A 15989-nucleotide genomic window follows, 5' to 3' on the forward strand; every position below is an offset into this window, starting at 1 on the left:
TGAAGAGAAAACCAACTCACAAATGTCCCATCACCGGCACTGTCAGGTTCAGGGGTGCTGCACCTTTGGATGCAGAAGTCTTTGGATGAAAACCAGAGTTTTCACCCGCACGTGAAACCAGCACCATGGACGCTAAGCCCATTGAGTGCACCTCACAGGTTCATGCTAAATGTGAGTCTGTGCACAGACGGGACCACTCAGGGTGCCCAGGCACACTTTTGCATCACAAAGGGCTAGTGCCTCATGTCCAAGACGCACAGGGGAAAAGAAATAATAGAAGGGGGGAGACGAAGTAGTCCCCGGCGAGGCAAGGAATGGGTTACAACCCAGTGGGCTGGCAGAGCAGACCCAGGATCTGACAGCCACCCTCAGGTGAGGACACATGGCACACCAGCCAGTTGCCACCTCCTCAGCAGCCAAGCACTTCTCGCAAGCCCCAAGCACCTGTGTGCATGGCAGCACCTTCTCCCAAGGCCCGGCTACCAACGCACTGCTGCACAGCAGAGGCAGCCCCCAGCATCCACCCGGCTCCTACTCACTGGCCTCCCTTTGCTGGCAGGCTTTTTGGAGCTGCTCTGGCTGCCTGGTTGTCTCCTCTTTCCCTGCTGCTGCTGTTCTTGGCCCTCAAGCTGCTGGAGGCGGCGTCGCTCTTTCTCAAGAGCCTCCAGTCCTTCAATCCTCTTCTCGATCACGGTGAGATGCCTGTCAAGAGAAAGGCAGGCATCTGAGAAGGAGCCGCTCTGTCCGTCTTGCACAGGCCATTTTCTGCTCAGCCACTCCTGTCATCCTGCTACGTGTTGTGCTGCTCCAGCAGTCCCTGCAGCAGCTTACAGCTGCCTGTCCAAGGCTCCAAACACAGACCCCGCCGATGGGTTCGCAGCCAGCACAGGCTCCTTCCACCTCTGGGCTTCGTGTGTTTACTGGAACGTGAGGCTCCAGGACTTTGATCGGGGATCATGGGCTCCCTTCAAGAGCAAGCGTTACTTGGCCTTTTCTTACCTCTGCCTTTTCTTTGCAGCTGGCAAACTCCTCCTTTGCTCCTGCAGCAACCACTCTCGCAGGCAAGAAACATCAGTCCGTCCTGGCAGTTTGGAGGTACCCTCTAATTTGGCCAGGTCTTCCCAAAGCTTTTTCTGAAAGGTGACACCAAGTTGTGGCTTGCTGTTGCCTGGATGAGCACTCCTGCCCGCGTGTGCTAAGGCATCCCACAGGCCCAGGGCAGCGCTCTGCTCCAGCCACGCAAGGAGGGCAGAAGAGGCCCTTGGGGCTCTGCATGCCTGCATGTGACTTTCCTGCCTGCGCCCTGCACTAGCTCAGCCCGCTGCAGAGCCCAGCCCGGCAGCACAGCCCTCACCTCTCCTGCACTGACCGCCTCCCCAAGGTGCCACAAGTAAAGCCCCAGCCCTCGGCGCCGTGCCGCTGAGCGGCATCCACAAACACTCCGCTTTGCTCTACCTCCTCTCGCATGAACATCTTCTCTGCCTCCAGCTTGAGTGTGGTCAGATACTGCCTGTAATCATTGAACTCCTTCAGAGTGCAAACCACCTATGGAGAGATGAGGGGAGGCATCCCTCAAGAATTTGCCAGCCAGCTATGCAGACTGCCTTCCCCAAAACAGCCCAAACCCAGCAGGAGGGGAGATGCTCCTCTGCTCACCCTTCCCTCCCCTTCCCGGTGGCAGGGCCCCTGACTCTTCCACCACGCCATGGCTGAGCGGTGCTCCTAGCCGCAGCGCCAGGCCTCGCACCGGCTGCCTCAACACTCAGGCAGTGCAAGGCGACCTGAGGAGAGCCGGAGTGGGACTTGCCAGAGGGATGCTGGCGCTGCTTCTGCTCCCAGGGAAACGAGCCCCACAGCCCTGTGCTCCCCACCAGCAACAGGCAGCTGCAGCAAGCGCTCTGGGAAGCCTGCTTGAGGAGGGCTGCTTTTATCAGCCCCATGTCCAGACCTACTTTGTTGTCACTGGTGATGTAACCCTCTCCCTTCAGCCTCTGCAGGTTGTCCTGGCGCTGGTGGTAGGCCTGCAGGTGCGGGTCATGCAGGCTCTTGTATTCTGTGCTCAGCAGGCGGCAGTACGGATCTCCCAGATTGAAATAACCAGAGGGCTGGTGAAGCTGTAGGAGAGATTTTCCAGAGTGTAAAGGAGGCAGGAGACCACAGCTAAAAGGTGCCAGGCGGTGCTTGTGAAAAGGTAAAGGTCACTTGGAGACCAGCGCTCTGCTCCATCCTTCTGAATGCATGGAGAGCGCCACAGCCAGACTGCGGGGGCCAGGCTGGGCTGGGCTGGGGGAAAGACCTGGACACACTGCAGACAGGGCCTGGGCCACGCACTTTCACAGTGCCAGAAACCGGTCCAGAGAACCCACAAGTCCTCCTCTTCATCACCACACCAGGGAGTCAGGAGCTTCCCTCTACTCTCCAGTGCTGCCACATGGAGGGGCTACAGCACTCGCTGTTGAGCAGGTGGCCACAAGGACTTCTTGGAATGGTGGGGACACCATCAAAGAGGAGAGCTTTTCTACCCCTTTCTACTTGCTTTACCTTTTCCCCCAGCCTTGTCCTGTAGAAGACAGGCCTGGAGCTAGGCGACACGGGGATCTTGACCCCAAGTGGGAGGTTCAGCAGCCTAGTAGCTCCTTCTGCCAGTGGCTGCCTCCTGTTGCCGAGCTAGAAAGAGGGAGACGCGGGCACTGAGGCACTATCTCCGTAAGCCTGCTGCACAGCGCTCGCAAGGTTCTTGGAAGACTCCAACCACGGGGAGCACCAAGAGCAGCCCAGTCAAAAGCTGCTCTCTGCTTCCTTGCCCCCCTCCCCACAGCTCCCATCCCTTCCGCAACCCATGTCTGTGTCCTTTTGCAGCAACCCCTCCCGCCTGCTTAGCCGTAAGCCGCGCTGGGCAGAGAGGCAAGGCTGCCTACAGACCCTCCCTGCTTCCACCCAGCTTTCGATCCTTGTCAGCTCCCCAGGCACTTCCTGAGCCCCTGGGGCAGGCCTGCATGTTCCAGGCTCCCAGGCTGAGCCCTCCCCATCGGCTCGTTGCTCACCTCTCCCCTCTTCCTCAGTGCACTCAGCTGTGCATCTACATTTTGTGCACCACCAGAGAGACGGTGCTCCATGGCTCCTTCCAAGAGCTCTCCTGGAGCTCTGATCCTGCGCTGGCACCCCTTGCTCCAGAGGCACCCAACTGTGGCCACCACGGCCGGTCTCCCAGCAAGATGCTATATAGAACAAGCGCACATTGTTGCATCATCATGTTGTCATGACACCACATTCTGTACACCTGCATCCTGGGAGGACCCCACGCCAGAGCAGGATGCCTGAAGGAGGCTGTGACCCCACGGGAAGTCCACGCTGGAGCAGGTTTCTGACAAGACCTGCATACCCGTGGAGAGGGGAGCCCATGCTGGAGCAGGTTTGCTGGCAGGACTTGTGACCCCACAAGGGACCCCCACTGGAGCTGGGGAAGGGTGTGAGGGGTCCTCCCCCTGAGAAAGAAGCAGCAGCATAAACAACATGTGATGAACTGACCACAGCTGCCCTTCTCCCTCCCCCGGCAGGAGGAGACAGGGAAATCGGGAGTAAAGTTAAGCCCAAGAGAAGTGAGGGCTGGCAGGAAGGTGTTTCAGATTTGGGTTTATTTCTCATTATCCTGCTCTGATTTGAGTGGTAATAAATTTAACTAATTTCCCCAAGCTGAGTCTGTTTTGCCCACGATAGTACCTGCTGCGTGATCGCTCCATCCTTATCTCGACTCATGAGCCATGGAGCACCTCCAGCCCAGAATACGGCCCCAACAGCGTCCCCTTCCACAGGCTTCTTCCTGTGTCTTCTGTGGCCCCTCCTGCATCTGCCTCCCCATGGGTACCCCCTGCTGTGCACCCCCACATGTCTCCCCCCACCTCCTGCCCCAGCAGCTCCACACAGGCCAGAGCAGCAGAGCCGGGCCCTCCTCTGACTGGTCACAGCACCCGTGCCACGAGCTCTCTGTTTTGCTGATTGACTGCATACCAAGCACAAATGAATTCCAAGTCAACTATAAGAATGAAGGCCATTTATTAGATTACAGTGTAATACAGGAAAATAGCATGCAGTATGATAAAAGGAAACAGTACTGGTTCCGATGCACAATATGATAGAAGAGCAACAGGAGCGAAGCATCAAATCGTTACTGCAAAGCATGACAGAGACTAAGAGAAGGATACATCACCAATTACCACCTGAACGTCATCCAGGCCCACCCTTCAGCTGGGAACCCCCTTGCAGCCGGCGCCACGAGTCTCTCGGGAACTGGAAAAATTTCTACGTGGTGTGTCCACCCATCCGTGAGGCTTCTCACCCGGGCCTGCAGCTTGCCCGCCTTTATACTCGGCAAAAACCAAAAATACCTTACATGTCTAGCGTATGTATGTCAATTTCTAAGTTTAGGCTAAGTGCAGGCACACACTATCTCATGCTGCATAAGGTTCACACACGCCGGGGCATCGCCCAGACGCCCAAGCGCGGTGGAGTGACCACCATGACACAGCTGCGCACAGTATCAATTGTCCGGATGGCGCTGCTCACATCTTGCTTGTTCAGGGGCTCAGGACAAACACCACCTGCTCCTTACAGTTGTCCTGGAGCTCCCCGAGTTCACTGCCCAAGTGAAGCCGTGCCTAGTTAAAGACAAAGACTTTTTCATAAATATATTTTACAGTATTTCTTAGTGTAATAATATCATCTTAAACCTTAGCTTTTAAAAAGTTTTTTTTTGAAAGAAAATGGGGAACAGCTGATGAGTCAGTGTGTTCCTTCACCTCGGTTTGCTTTCCTCTTCCTCCCAAGACCCACATCCAGACAAGTCCCTAGCAGTCAAGCTTGAAAAAAATCTGGTTTCTCTCACAGCAACAGTGTGATTAGAACTGTAGCACTCTTCTTCCTTCCAGACTTCAACCATCAGCATCATGCATCTCCACCCCACTGGCCCTGCAGCAATTACTCACCGATATTTTAATATTTCCTCTGCCAGCTGAAGTAAAGCTGATGTTCCACACTCTTCTGTGAAAGCAGAAGGACCTGAATAGAAGGCACTTGAAGAAGTTAAAAAACAGAGTGGGGGTGGCCCTGGACCAGCTGTGGGTGCTGAGCAGTGGGAAGGAGGCAGCGCAGGAGGAATGAGAAGAGGAGGGAGGCAGTGGCAATGACAGGACCTCCATCATCCTTGCCGTGCCCAGTGGCTCCTCCGTTTCCACTTTTGGGTGAGCATGGTGCCACATCCCACGGCCGGGCAGGAGAGGTTCCCAGCCATGCCCACACCATCCCATGAATGGCCTCTGCCCCCCATGCAGAGCATGGGCAGGGGGCAGGATGCACGCCAGCAGGGAGGGAGTGAGGGGCAGATGTTTCCATGTCTTGCACCCACTGGTCCCCTTTTGGTTTCCAGAAGGGAAGGGCTAAAGCAGCTGCTCAGGCAGGACGGAGCAAGCCAGGGCTTGGGAAATGTCTCTGTCCCACCCCATGGGGCTTTGTCCTGCCCCTGTGCCCTTCCCCATGGGGCAGGGCCGTGCAGGCACCTGCGTCTGCCCAGGGCTGGGGGTCAGTGGGGCCTGATGCTGTGTCTCCTCTGCCAGCAGCTCCCGGGTGCTGAAGGAGCTGTGGGTGGGCACGCTGCTGGGGTAACTGGGGGGATGCTCCAGGCACAGCAGGGGGAACCCAGCCCCGCAGCTGGGCACAGGTGCCCCTGTGGCTGCAGGCAGCTCTTGGGCAGAGCTGCCTGACAAGAGAGAAGAGGTGACTTGGGGCTCACCCAGCTCTCTTCCTCTCCCTTCCCACTGCACAGGCCACCAGAAGGAGCCAAGGGAGCCCGGGTGACCTGTCTCCCATCAATCAAGCTCCTGGAGAAGGAGCTGAGCTGCCACTGCCATGAGTGTCTCTCTGCTCTGGGCTCTGTCCCCAAGCACTGCTCCTCCAGCCGAGCAGCAGAGGTGTCACTTCTTCCCCTCCTTCTCTCCCGCCCAGTGGAGGACAGTGCGCGCCAGGAGCCTGGAGAGGCTGACGGAGGCACAGGCAGAGTTGAGAATGGCTGCCTTGCACCTGCCTCTGGCTGCGCTGTAGATGTGCAGTGAGTGGTATAACCCTGCTTTGTTTGGAGGGAAGGAGGGTCCCAAGGTGCCACTCAGGGAGCAGACAGGGCTGGGGAGCCACCAGGAGTTGTAGAGGACAATGAGGAGTGAAGTTGAGCCTGGGAAGAAGGGAGGGGTCGGGGGAAGGTGTTTTAAGATTTAGGGTTCTTTTCTCATGACCCTACTGGGATTGGGCTGGCTATCCATTCAGGTAATTTCCCTGTGCCAAGTCTGTTTTACCTGTGATGGTAATGGGTGCACGATCTCTCCCTTGTCCTTCTCTTGTCCCGCAAGTCTTTTGTTGCCTTTCCTCTCCCCTGTCCAGCTGAGGGGGAGAGTGATAGAGATGTGCTGGCAGGCACCTGGCGTTACACTGGGGTGAAGCCAGCACCGACTCAAAGGCTGCAGACCCAGGCAGAGAGGCTGGGTAACAAGAGGAGGCTGCTGTCCTGAGGGAGAGGTCCCCACACCCCGGGACAGGCCACCCACACCCCAGGCACAGGCACTCGGCACCCACAAAGCAGAGCAGGCAGCCCGAGGAAAGGCTGCCAGGCCAGGGGAACAGCAGTGCCAATGGGTATCTTTATCGACAATGTAGACGAGGGGATCGAGTGCACCCTCAGCAAGTTTGCGGACGACACCAAGCTGGGCCAGGGGATGTTGATCTGCCTAAGGGTAGGAAGGCTCTTCAGAGGGACCTGGACAGGAGATCAGTGGGCCAAGGCCAATTGTATGACGTTCAACACAGAGAATGCCGAGTCCTGCCCTTGGGTCACAACAACCTCCTCCCACAATGTTACATACAGGCTTGGGAAAGCTGCCTGGACAAAAAGGACCTGGGGGTGCTGGGGGACAGCTGGCTGACCGTGAGCCAGCAGTGAGCCCAGGTGGTCAAGAAGGCCAGCAGCATCCCAGTGTGTGTCGAAAAAGTGTGGCCAGCAGGACCAGGGCAGTGATTGTCTTCCTGTACTCGGCACTGCCAAGGCCGCACCTCAAGCGCTGTGTTCCGTTTTGAGCCACTCACTACAGGGAAGGCACTGAGGTGCTGGAGCGTGCCCGAAGACGGGCAGTGAAGCTGGTGAATGGTCTCGAGCACAAGTCTGATGGGGAGTGGCTGAGGGAGCTGGCGGTGTTTAGCCTGCAGAAGAGGAGGCTGAGGGGGGACCTTCAGACTCTCTACAGCTACCTAAAAGGAGGCTGCAGGCCGGTGGGGGTTGGTTTGGTCTCTTCTCCCAGGTAACAAGCAATAGGACAAGAGGAAATGGCCTCAAGGTATGCCAGGGGAGGTTTAGATTGGATGTTAGGAAAAATGTCCTCACTGACTGGTTGGTCAAGCATTGGAACAGGCTGCACAGGGAGGTGGTGGAAACACCATCCCTGGAGGTGTTTAAAAACCCACCTAGATGTAGTGCTTAGGGCCATGCTTGAGTGATGGACTTGGCAGACCATCAAGTTAATGGTTAGACTTGGTGATCTCAAAGGTCTTTTCCTGGCGGGCATGCCGGGGCGTCTGAGCAAGGGGCTCTGGGATACACCGGAGGTCAAAGAGGGGCCTGGAGGCACCCCGAGAGCACCCAGGTGCCCACGGCTGAACCAGCCCCATGCCCCTCCCAGAGGGCTCCGGGCCCCTCCCTCCCGGGCCAGTGGGTCACAGTGAGGTCTTTGTGACCTCACCTGGTGACACCACACTGCAGTGCCTGTACTCACCACGGCCGTGGCCCCAGCCCACAGTTTCCATCAGGACAGCGACGGGACAGGGCAGGAGCACGGAGCGGGCGAGGAGCCCCCAAGCACAGCCCACGTCTCTCCCTGCTGCACCCAGCAGCCCCACGGCGCCCAGGCGTCTCGCCAAAGCTTCCCTTTTCCCCACACCTACCCCTTTCCTCTGTCCTGCAGGATGATGAGGAGATCCCCCAGATTCCCCAGTGTAGCCTGGGAGAAGGATGGGGCTCCCCAGGAGAGCAGGTCTCCACCAGAGCCCCACGAGGTGTGCATGGTCCAGCCACTGGTGACTGGTGAGTGAGGGGCCCTCTCGGTCTGGGCAGGGCTGAGGCCAGCGAGCACCCCATGCTCAATGCCACGATAATCTTTCCGTGGCACACTGGCAGCAGGGGTCCCATGGCTCGGGGACACGATGCTGCCTGGGTGACAGGGCTGCTCAGCGCTGGAAGTGGCCCCAGCACAGCCTGTCCCAAGGAGGGAGAGAGCAGAGGGGGGGACCCAGCTCCTGGCCTGGGGCACAGGCAGCCAGAGGCAGCGGTGCTGTGGGATGGGGACCTCTCCTGCCCGTCTGCAAGCCAGTTCCTCAGCCCTGGGCACCGGGGCTTTCCCCACCGCACCGTGCCCCAGCATCACAGCCCATTTGCCAGGCACCCTCCAGCCCTGACACACACAGGATGACTGGGCCAGGGGAGTGGGCACGGGCTGGACGCAGGGCACATCTTCCTCTGCTCTCCTGCCACCCGGAGCCTCTCTACAGCCCTCCCTGCTCTCCCCCTTTATTAGATGCCAGCTGGTTGCCTGTGTACACACAGGAGAAGCAAAATGTGGACTTCATCCAAGCCTTTGCCAACAGCCCAGAAAAGGTAACCACGGCCCTTCCGAATGTGGCTGTGCCAGCCTCGGCAGACAGGGGCTCTGCTGCCGGGCTGGGCAGAGCTGCTTCTGCCAGCTCTCCTGCACCCCCAGTGCTGTGGTGCTGCTGTCCCTGTGTCCCCCCTCTCACACTCCCCGTTTCTCACTCCGTCCCCCCACTGCCAGGAGGAGGGCCAGAAGATGAAGTTTCTTGAGAGCATCTGCAGCCTGTGCAGAACCGCCAGGCACCATGGCTTGTCACAGGGCCTGGATATCTTCTGCCACGGATACGAGCTGGCAGAGAAGGTCAAGGTGAGGGGACACCCGGTGGCTCTAGGGAAGGGGGCAAGGACCCCCGGCACTGGCACCCTGTGAGGACAATGCTTGGCCACAGCAAGGGGCTGGTGGTGCTGGGTGCTGGCAGCTGCCAGGTCCCATCTCGGTTGTGCTCTGTAGGAGCTGGTGGAACAAGAGCCCAGGGACCAGCTGCGCACAGCAGTGCGGCAACTCGCCATGCTTGCCATCGCCGAATTGAGGTACCTACCCATCCCTGCTGGGGACCCCTTCCTCAGAGGCCTGTGTGCACCCACGCGAGGCCTCGAGGCGCTGCTCGCAGCATCGGTGTCCAACTGGCCCCTCTCTCTCTTTGCAGCTCAGTGCAGACGGTGCTGGAGGGCAAAGAGAAAAGCAGTCTACATGCCTGCTGCTTGAGTGTCTTGGGGCTTCCTCCAGCAGAGGAAATGGAGGGACTGGACACTTCCCTCTACGTCAGGGTACGTGCTGGGTACTTCAGGGACCTGCAGGAGCGCCCAGTCCCTCTGGGCTGCTCCCTGATAACCCTGTGCTGCCATACAACCAGAGATCTGAGGCAGGGCAGGCTCTCGCTTTTGCTTTCCCACCCTCGTCCCTTTGTGCCCTTCCCGTGGGCCTGGCCCCATCCAATGCCGCAGGTTGCTCTGTCCGCAGCACACTGTCTGCCCCTGGGTCTCTCCCGGAAACTGCGAGGCCGTGTGGGACTCCTGCCGCGGCTCTGGGAGTTCAGATCAGTCTCCTGGGGGCGGAGGAACAGTAGAATCACTGCCACAACTCTTTGTCCTCTCTGCAGACCCTGAATGCCATGGACACCATGCTGGAGACAATGGTGCTCAGCTCTCCTGCCTCCAGAGTCAGCAAGGAGAACTTGCAGAGTATCTTTCAGGTCTGGCATGGGCCAAGAGTGGGCTTCACAGGGGCCATTCCTCACCCTGGAGGGAAGGGGGTGCCCACTCCTGAGTGGGTGGTCCCCACACCAGCGCCATGCAGAGAGACAGCATGGCAGGGAGGGTGCGCACCTGCCTTGGGTAACTGGGGGCTACCCACCAGGCTCTTCTGCAGCACAGCGGCTGCAGTGGGTGGCATCTGCCTTCCTGCCTGGCCACAAGGCAGGCTCGGGGCATTTGTCCAAAGCCTGTGAAGGACCCTAGGGGCAGGAACGCCACTACAGGCTTTGCCCCAGATCAGAGGAAGCATTGATGGACTGTGCAAGTCCAGCCCTGGAGCTGAGCAGCGCCGCTTCTGCTGGAGCGCCTCTGCCCCCAAGGCACACCAGCAGCTTTTCTCTTCCAAGGTGCTGTTGGCTTTCACCAGCTCTGAGAGACCAGCTGTGCTTGAGAGGACTGTGGGCAGGATTAGGATGCTGAGCCATTTGCTGGCCAGCTATTCCTCACTGGAGGTATGGAAGGACCAGGTACTCTCCAGCCAGGCCACCTCCCATTCCCTGCGCGCCGGCACAGCTGGCAGCTTTGAGGCGCCTGCAAGGCAAGCCTGGGCACAGGTCTGGGTGCTCTGCCAGCCTCTGTGCTGAAGTGGGGGTCTTGGTGCCTCTGTTTCCCATGGGCTTCTCTCCCCAGCCCCCTCTTTGCCAGGAGCCAGCTTTGCCCCCAGTCCTGTGTTGGACGGGACTGCCCAAGGGACATGGTGGGAGCCCAGGCCTGGCAACTCTCCCTGTGCGGGGCTGCCACCCAGCTAGCTGCTTTGGGAGCTGCGGCCAGCATGGTCCTGCAAAGCTCTGGCACACCTGGGTCCAGCCCTGGCCACGCTCTTGGGGCCGGGGCTCTGGCCCCAGGCGCCTGCCCTCAGCCCTTCTGCTCTTCTGCCTCCCTCACCCAGGCTGCTCAAAATGAGGACAGACGTGCCTCCTGCAGAGAGATCCTCATCCCAGTCCTCGGGCAGCTGCTTGGACGTCTCCTCCTGCTCGTGTCATCTGGGGAAGAAAAGACCAGCCGTGTGGCTTTGGATGCTCTTTTCTCCCTTTTCCTATTCACCCGCCAGCAAAAAGGTAAGAGAAGCAGTGGTGGGCTGCCTCCCCTGCCCCTGCACAACGACATCAATCGAGCCGTCTGCTTGTCTTCCTGCGCGTTGTGGCGGGCCCTTCCTGTGCTTGCTGGAGGCACCACCATGTCACCAGCACCACCTCTCCCCTGCTCCTGACCCACGCTGTGTCCCACACAGCTGATCGTCCCGTGGAGCTGAGCTGCTCCTTCACTCAGGAGGCAGCCCCACTCCTCATCCCCTCTCCCTTGAAGAGCTTGTACCACTGCCCCACAGCACTCCATCCATGCGAGCCATACCCCACGTCACTGTTATTCCAACCACAGTTTAACTGTGGGACTGCATGCAGAGCTCTAGGTCCTTGGAGTTGACCAGGCCAGGAGCATTGGCATAAATACACGGGAGGCAGGTCACCCTTTCATTTACATCTCTCTCCACCACCTCCTCCTTTCACTGTGGGTCATCACCTCCCTTCTCAGCCATTCCTAGATCAAAGCTCTTCTCAGGAGCTGGTAAGCTTGCTGGCAAAGCAGCTGGGTCTCACGCACTCTCCTGTGTTTGCCCTGCTCTTTAGGCACGACACTGTCAGAGGAGAATGCACAGCTGCCAGCGGCTTGGGAAGCTGAGACCACCTCCTTGTGCTGTTCACCCACCACCAGAGACTTTGCCATGGTAAGGAGCTGCCCCCTTGCCTTGCCTGTGGCATCAGCAGGGCTCTCGTGTGAGAAGGCATCCAAAATCAGCGGGGCTGGCGTGGCCTCCCTGTCCCTGGCTCTCAGCAGGGTTTCTGCTGTCCCCAAGCAGGGACAACGTGAGGGCTGCACTCCAGTGCCCAAGCAGCATTTTCCGCCTGGCCAACAGCAGGCCCCTGTTCTCTGTAGGGCCAGCACACTGTGCCCCAGAGCCCAAGCCTCCTCCCTCACCCTGGGGGCCCTCTCTTCTCATCCTCCCCCATGCAGTGACTGCAGCCTCTGCTACCAGCACTGCTGTGCATCTCTCACCAGGGCTGCTCGCACTGTCCAGCTTAGCAGCACCATCAGGGCACTCAACGTGACATTCTTCACTCCCTTCCTTCCTGCCATAGGCCTTTGCAAAATACCTTCAACCATCTGAGAGGACAGACATCGTCCTCACAGTCATTGATACCCTGAGAGAATTAAATGCCAAGAAAAAGCCGCTGGGCAGCAGTGTGATGGACGTGGTCATGGCAGACCCTCACGTCTGGCTGACAGATGTAAGTGGCCTGTGGCTGGATGACCCTGTCCTTCAGCCCTGGCAGGCCTTGTTCCTCCTTCCATCCCTGCCTCCGGCCCAAAGCCAGGTGTCTCAGGCACCTGAAGCCACCTTAAAGCAGGAGAGGGACGGCAAGGGCAGCTGGGGCAATGGCTGCCCTCCAGTGGCAGCACCACCCTCACTTGTGTCCCCTCCAGGTGCCAAAGATCATGAGCTGCATCTATGAAAACTGGGAATACGTGACCATGGAGTCAGGCCAGCGTAGCATGGAGTCACTGCTGCTCCTGATGGCTAACCAGTGCCCTGGGGACGTTGTCACCACGCTGCTGAAGATCGCTCCACGAGGAGACAGGTACCGGCCCTGACAGCCAGGAGGGCTTGCTCCTAGTGGTGACAGGGACCCGGAGACTCTCTGGCTGCCAGACCCAAGGAGTACCGCAGGACACCCCCGAGGAGCGGGGCTTTCCCCCGTCCCAGTACCCATTCCAGCCCTGGTGGGCTGGCCGCGTTCCCAGCACCAAAGCCAGCCCAGAGCCTCGCCACCACCCTCTGTCCCACCCCATGGGGAGCACAGCACCTCAGCCCTCTCCTGCCTGCCCAGGGAGGAGGGTCTGTGTTACGCGGGGTTGGCCCAGGCCACAGTGCTGGGGATGGGGTCGCCCTGCTGACAGAGCGCTCTGGCTTGCAGCACTGCCCTGGCACTGTGGGAGGTGATGCTCTCCACGGCCCAGACCTTGGAGAAGGTTCTGAAGGAGCTGTTCATCAAACTCCAGGACCGGCAAAACAGGCTCTTCTACACATACCAGGAGGACACCTGTTTCGTTCGCTTGGCTGTGAGTTACCAGAAGAAGCCCCAGTGCTCTTGTCCTCAGCTGCTGATGGGAACAGCTGCGCGGTGTGGGGAGTCATGCTGGCTCTTCTGGTCACTCACCGCTGGCTTTCTTTCAGCTGCTGACCTGCACTGATTTGGAGGATGAGGAATTCTCTCCAATGTACAAAGTCTTGAGGTTTCTGAGGAATCCAAGCCCAGCAATGCTCTCATTGGTGCTCAGGAGCCTCATGACGCTGTCAGAGAGAGCTGAGATGGTGAGCAGGGCATCATCAAAGGGAGCCATATTGGCAGCCAGGGGCTGGGGCAGCAGATAAGCTGGTGGATTGGCCTTGGCTGGGAGTCAGGAGGTTGGGTGACTGCTCCAAAGGCCCTCCTGGCCATGGTGAGGCCTGGTGGCTGCCTGGGGAGCTTTCCGGGCATAGTCCTTTTCAGGAAACAGAAACTCTGTCTTTCATGCAGGCAAGAAAAATGGAGGTCTTCATGCCAGACATGATGAAGGTCCTGGAGGACGGCAACACAAATATCAAGATGAAGTCCCTGGTGGTCTCGCGAAACGTCATAGGTCACCTGAAGAAGACAAAGGCCAGCCCCATCGCTGTCCAGCTGATGGAGAAGCTCCTGCCCCTCTTTGCTGCGGTAAGGCTGATGGGGGAGCCCAAGCCTCGTGGCCAGGCGCTGGTCGGGGACAGCTACCTACAAGGACGCAGGTCCTACTCTGCTTCTCTCTACCAGGGCTTCAGCGAGCTGAGAGAGCTCTCCATCAGCCTCTTCAGAGACCTAATGAAGACTGTGGTGAGGAAGAACGAGAGGCAGATGAAGACAAAAGTGGAAATGGGCTTGCTCCCTCTCATCTTTCACACGAGCGACCAAATCCACAGCGTGGCCAAGGTACAGATTCCAAAGCTAAGCAGTGATGTAGGGATGAAAACCTGAGATGTTTGGGCCAGGGTACCTCCCAGCTTCCTAAGGGCAGGATGACCCCAGGAAGAAAGGAAAAGGCAGGGAGATGCCAGGTCTCCTTCCCCAGGCCGTGGTGCCATCTCCCAGTTTCTGCTGTTCTGCAGGCCGCCAGGGAAGCCCTCCTCGCTGCAGCAGAGCTCCTCAAGTGGAAAAAGCTCAAACACCTGCTGCAGAGCCATCAGATATGGAGGATTGCAGAGTGCTTGGTGAGGACAACCCCTGGACGAGGGCTGCCCCACGGGTCTGCCCTGTGCGCTCTGCAGCTGTGCCTCACCTGCCCTGCTGCAGCCCGCAGCCCACAGCCTGGAGCTGCATCCTTGTTCCCTGTCCTCGAGAAGAGAGCCCCAAGGGCTCTTCTCCACACCCCTCTCCCCGCACCCAGCGGGAGGGAGGGCTCTGGGCAGCGGCGGGGGCTGGCAGGCGGGAGTGCTCCGGCCAGCTGGGGAGGCTGTGTGACACCCCATACCCTTGTGCTCTCTCCAGCTACAGCGGGACAGGCGCAGGACCGAACAGTACTTGAATCAGAGCCTGCCATACCTGGAGGTTGATCAGGCCACCTTGCGAGCAACGGCCGTCAGGTTCATCGGTGAGCCACAGCCCCCAGGGTCCCGCTTTTGGCAGCCCAGCCCCAGTCCCGCTGCTGCACCGGCAGCAAGGAGCAGCCCTGTGGCTGCCAGAGCCTCGGCTGCCCTGTGCAGGGCCTTGGCCTCTCTCTCCCACCCTTGACCATGCAGGTGGGCTCGGTGGCTGCCTTGCTCAGTCCCACCCGCCTCAGCTACTGCTCTTCCCTGGGGTCAGCCTGGTGAGGGGGAGGAGGGCGTGCAGCCCAGCCAGCTGAGCTGGGGGCTGTGCTGCTGGGAGCACGCTGGGGAGTGGGGGGTCTGATGAAGCTCTGTCCCTAGGGCTTGCTGGGCAGCTCCTGAGGGACCAAAGGGAGGAGAAGCTGGCTGAGATCTGCAGCAGTGAGTAGGGAGCGTGGGCTGGAGGGGATGCCCGGTGGTTTTCACAGACACGGCAGTTCATCTCTGCTCCGTTTCTTTCCATCACAGCCCTTCAGGCCTTGGAGGAAGACAATGAACCCTCCATCTGCTCCCTGGCAGCTCAGACCACCTCCATCCTGAGCACTCCAAGGGTGCGGCAAACGTCACGATGCACCCTGCGATCACTGTGCTGCTGGTGCTGCTAAGCCAGGCAGAGGTGCAGCTCTTCTCCAGAGAATGGCTGCGATTCAATAAAGCTGGAAGAAGAAGCCTGAACCCAGGGTGTCTTTCCCATGTGGAACTGACAGGCAGCGAGGAGAGGGCATGGGATGGGTGGTCCCAGCTCTGACCTCCCTGTAGTTCTCCGGGCACCCCAGCGACACCACAGTATCTGCTTTTACTGCACTGCCACGTCCCTGCACCATGATGCACTCAGGAAGGTTTCCATGCAGAGTACAGAGGTGCTAAGGGGGCCAGAGGGACCCTGCAGGGCTCCCTGGGGGACTGTGGGTCACCATGACTGCCTCGGGAGGGCTCCCAAGGTCTGGCTAGTCGAGCAACAGAAGGCTCTGGGGCATTACAGACACCCATGGAGGAGTGCCGCGGGGACTCGAGTGGAATGGTCAAGTCTAGGGACCAGGCCCCCAGTCCAGCGGGCTTTCTTTGAGTGCTTGAGGCTCTGCAGAGGGGTCTGGGGTGCAAGGAAGGGCTCAGGATCTGGGTGGACTAGCGGGAGCCTAAGACAGCTCCAGGGCAAAGACAGCTCCAGCGCACCCTGGGGCAGAGGGTGCCCAGGGCCAGGTGGCCTCCACAGCCATCAGGGACCTGGCAAGAGGCATTGTGATGCGTGGGGGGAGGGAGCGTGGCATGGGCTTGTTGTGCTCATCATCTCCCTGCCCCTTTGCAGTGCCTTGATGTTGCAGCTAGCCCAGGCACCGCCCCCCACCAGCACAGGGACCCTTGCACAGCACTCCAACTAACATCACTGGCACAAGCTGC

At 59.2% G+C, this 15989-nt stretch overlaps 1 protein-coding gene across 3 annotated transcripts; it reads left to right on the forward strand.

Annotated features, from left to right (window-relative positions):
• Positions 1-5747: 5747 nt before the first annotated feature.
• LOC308058032 (uncharacterized protein) lies at positions 5748-15228 on the forward strand. 3 transcript variants are annotated; one of them, XM_080412043.1, is made up of 18 exons: positions 5748-8116; positions 8607-8686; positions 8862-8987; positions 9132-9211; positions 9328-9448; positions 9781-9873; positions 10282-10386; positions 10824-10992; positions 11560-11657; positions 12070-12219; positions 12416-12570; positions 12907-13051; positions 13167-13304; positions 13510-13686; positions 13783-13938; positions 14115-14596; positions 14913-14972; positions 15060-15228. In XM_080412043.1, exons 1-16 carry the CDS (start codon positions 7999-8001, stop codon positions 14556-14558), a joined length of 2355 nt encoding a protein of 784 aa, XP_080268169.1. In that variant the 5' UTR covers positions 5748-7998; the 3' UTR covers positions 14559-14596; positions 14913-14972; positions 15060-15228. The 3 variants fall into 3 exon arrangements, with proteins under 3 accessions (XP_080268169.1, XP_080268167.1, XP_080268168.1); XM_080412041.1 differs by having other exon boundaries at positions 13510-13938; XM_080412042.1 differs by having other exon boundaries at positions 13510-13938; positions 14913-15228.
• Positions 15229-15989: the final 761 nt, after the last annotated feature.

The sequence above is a fragment of the Falco punctatus genome (genome assembly GCF_963210335.1).
Source record: "Falco punctatus genome assembly, contig: scaffold_23, whole genome shotgun sequence".
NCBI classification, from domain to species: domain Eukaryota; kingdom Metazoa; phylum Chordata; class Aves; order Falconiformes; family Falconidae; genus Falco; species Falco punctatus.

Coding starts and splice junctions, on each gene's coding strand:
- LOC308058032 (XM_080412042.1), top strand. CDS start 7,999: ATGATGAGGAGATCCCCCAGATTCCCCAGTGTAGCCTGGGAGAAGGAT. Junction 8,117..8,606: donor GGTCCAGCCACTGGTGACTG/GTGAGTGAGGGG, acceptor CCCCTTTATTAG/ATGCCAGCTGGTTGCCTGTG. Junction 13,052..13,166: donor CCTGTTTCGTTCGCTTGGCT/GTGAGTTACCAG, acceptor GCTTTCTTTCAG/CTGCTGACCTGCACTGATTT.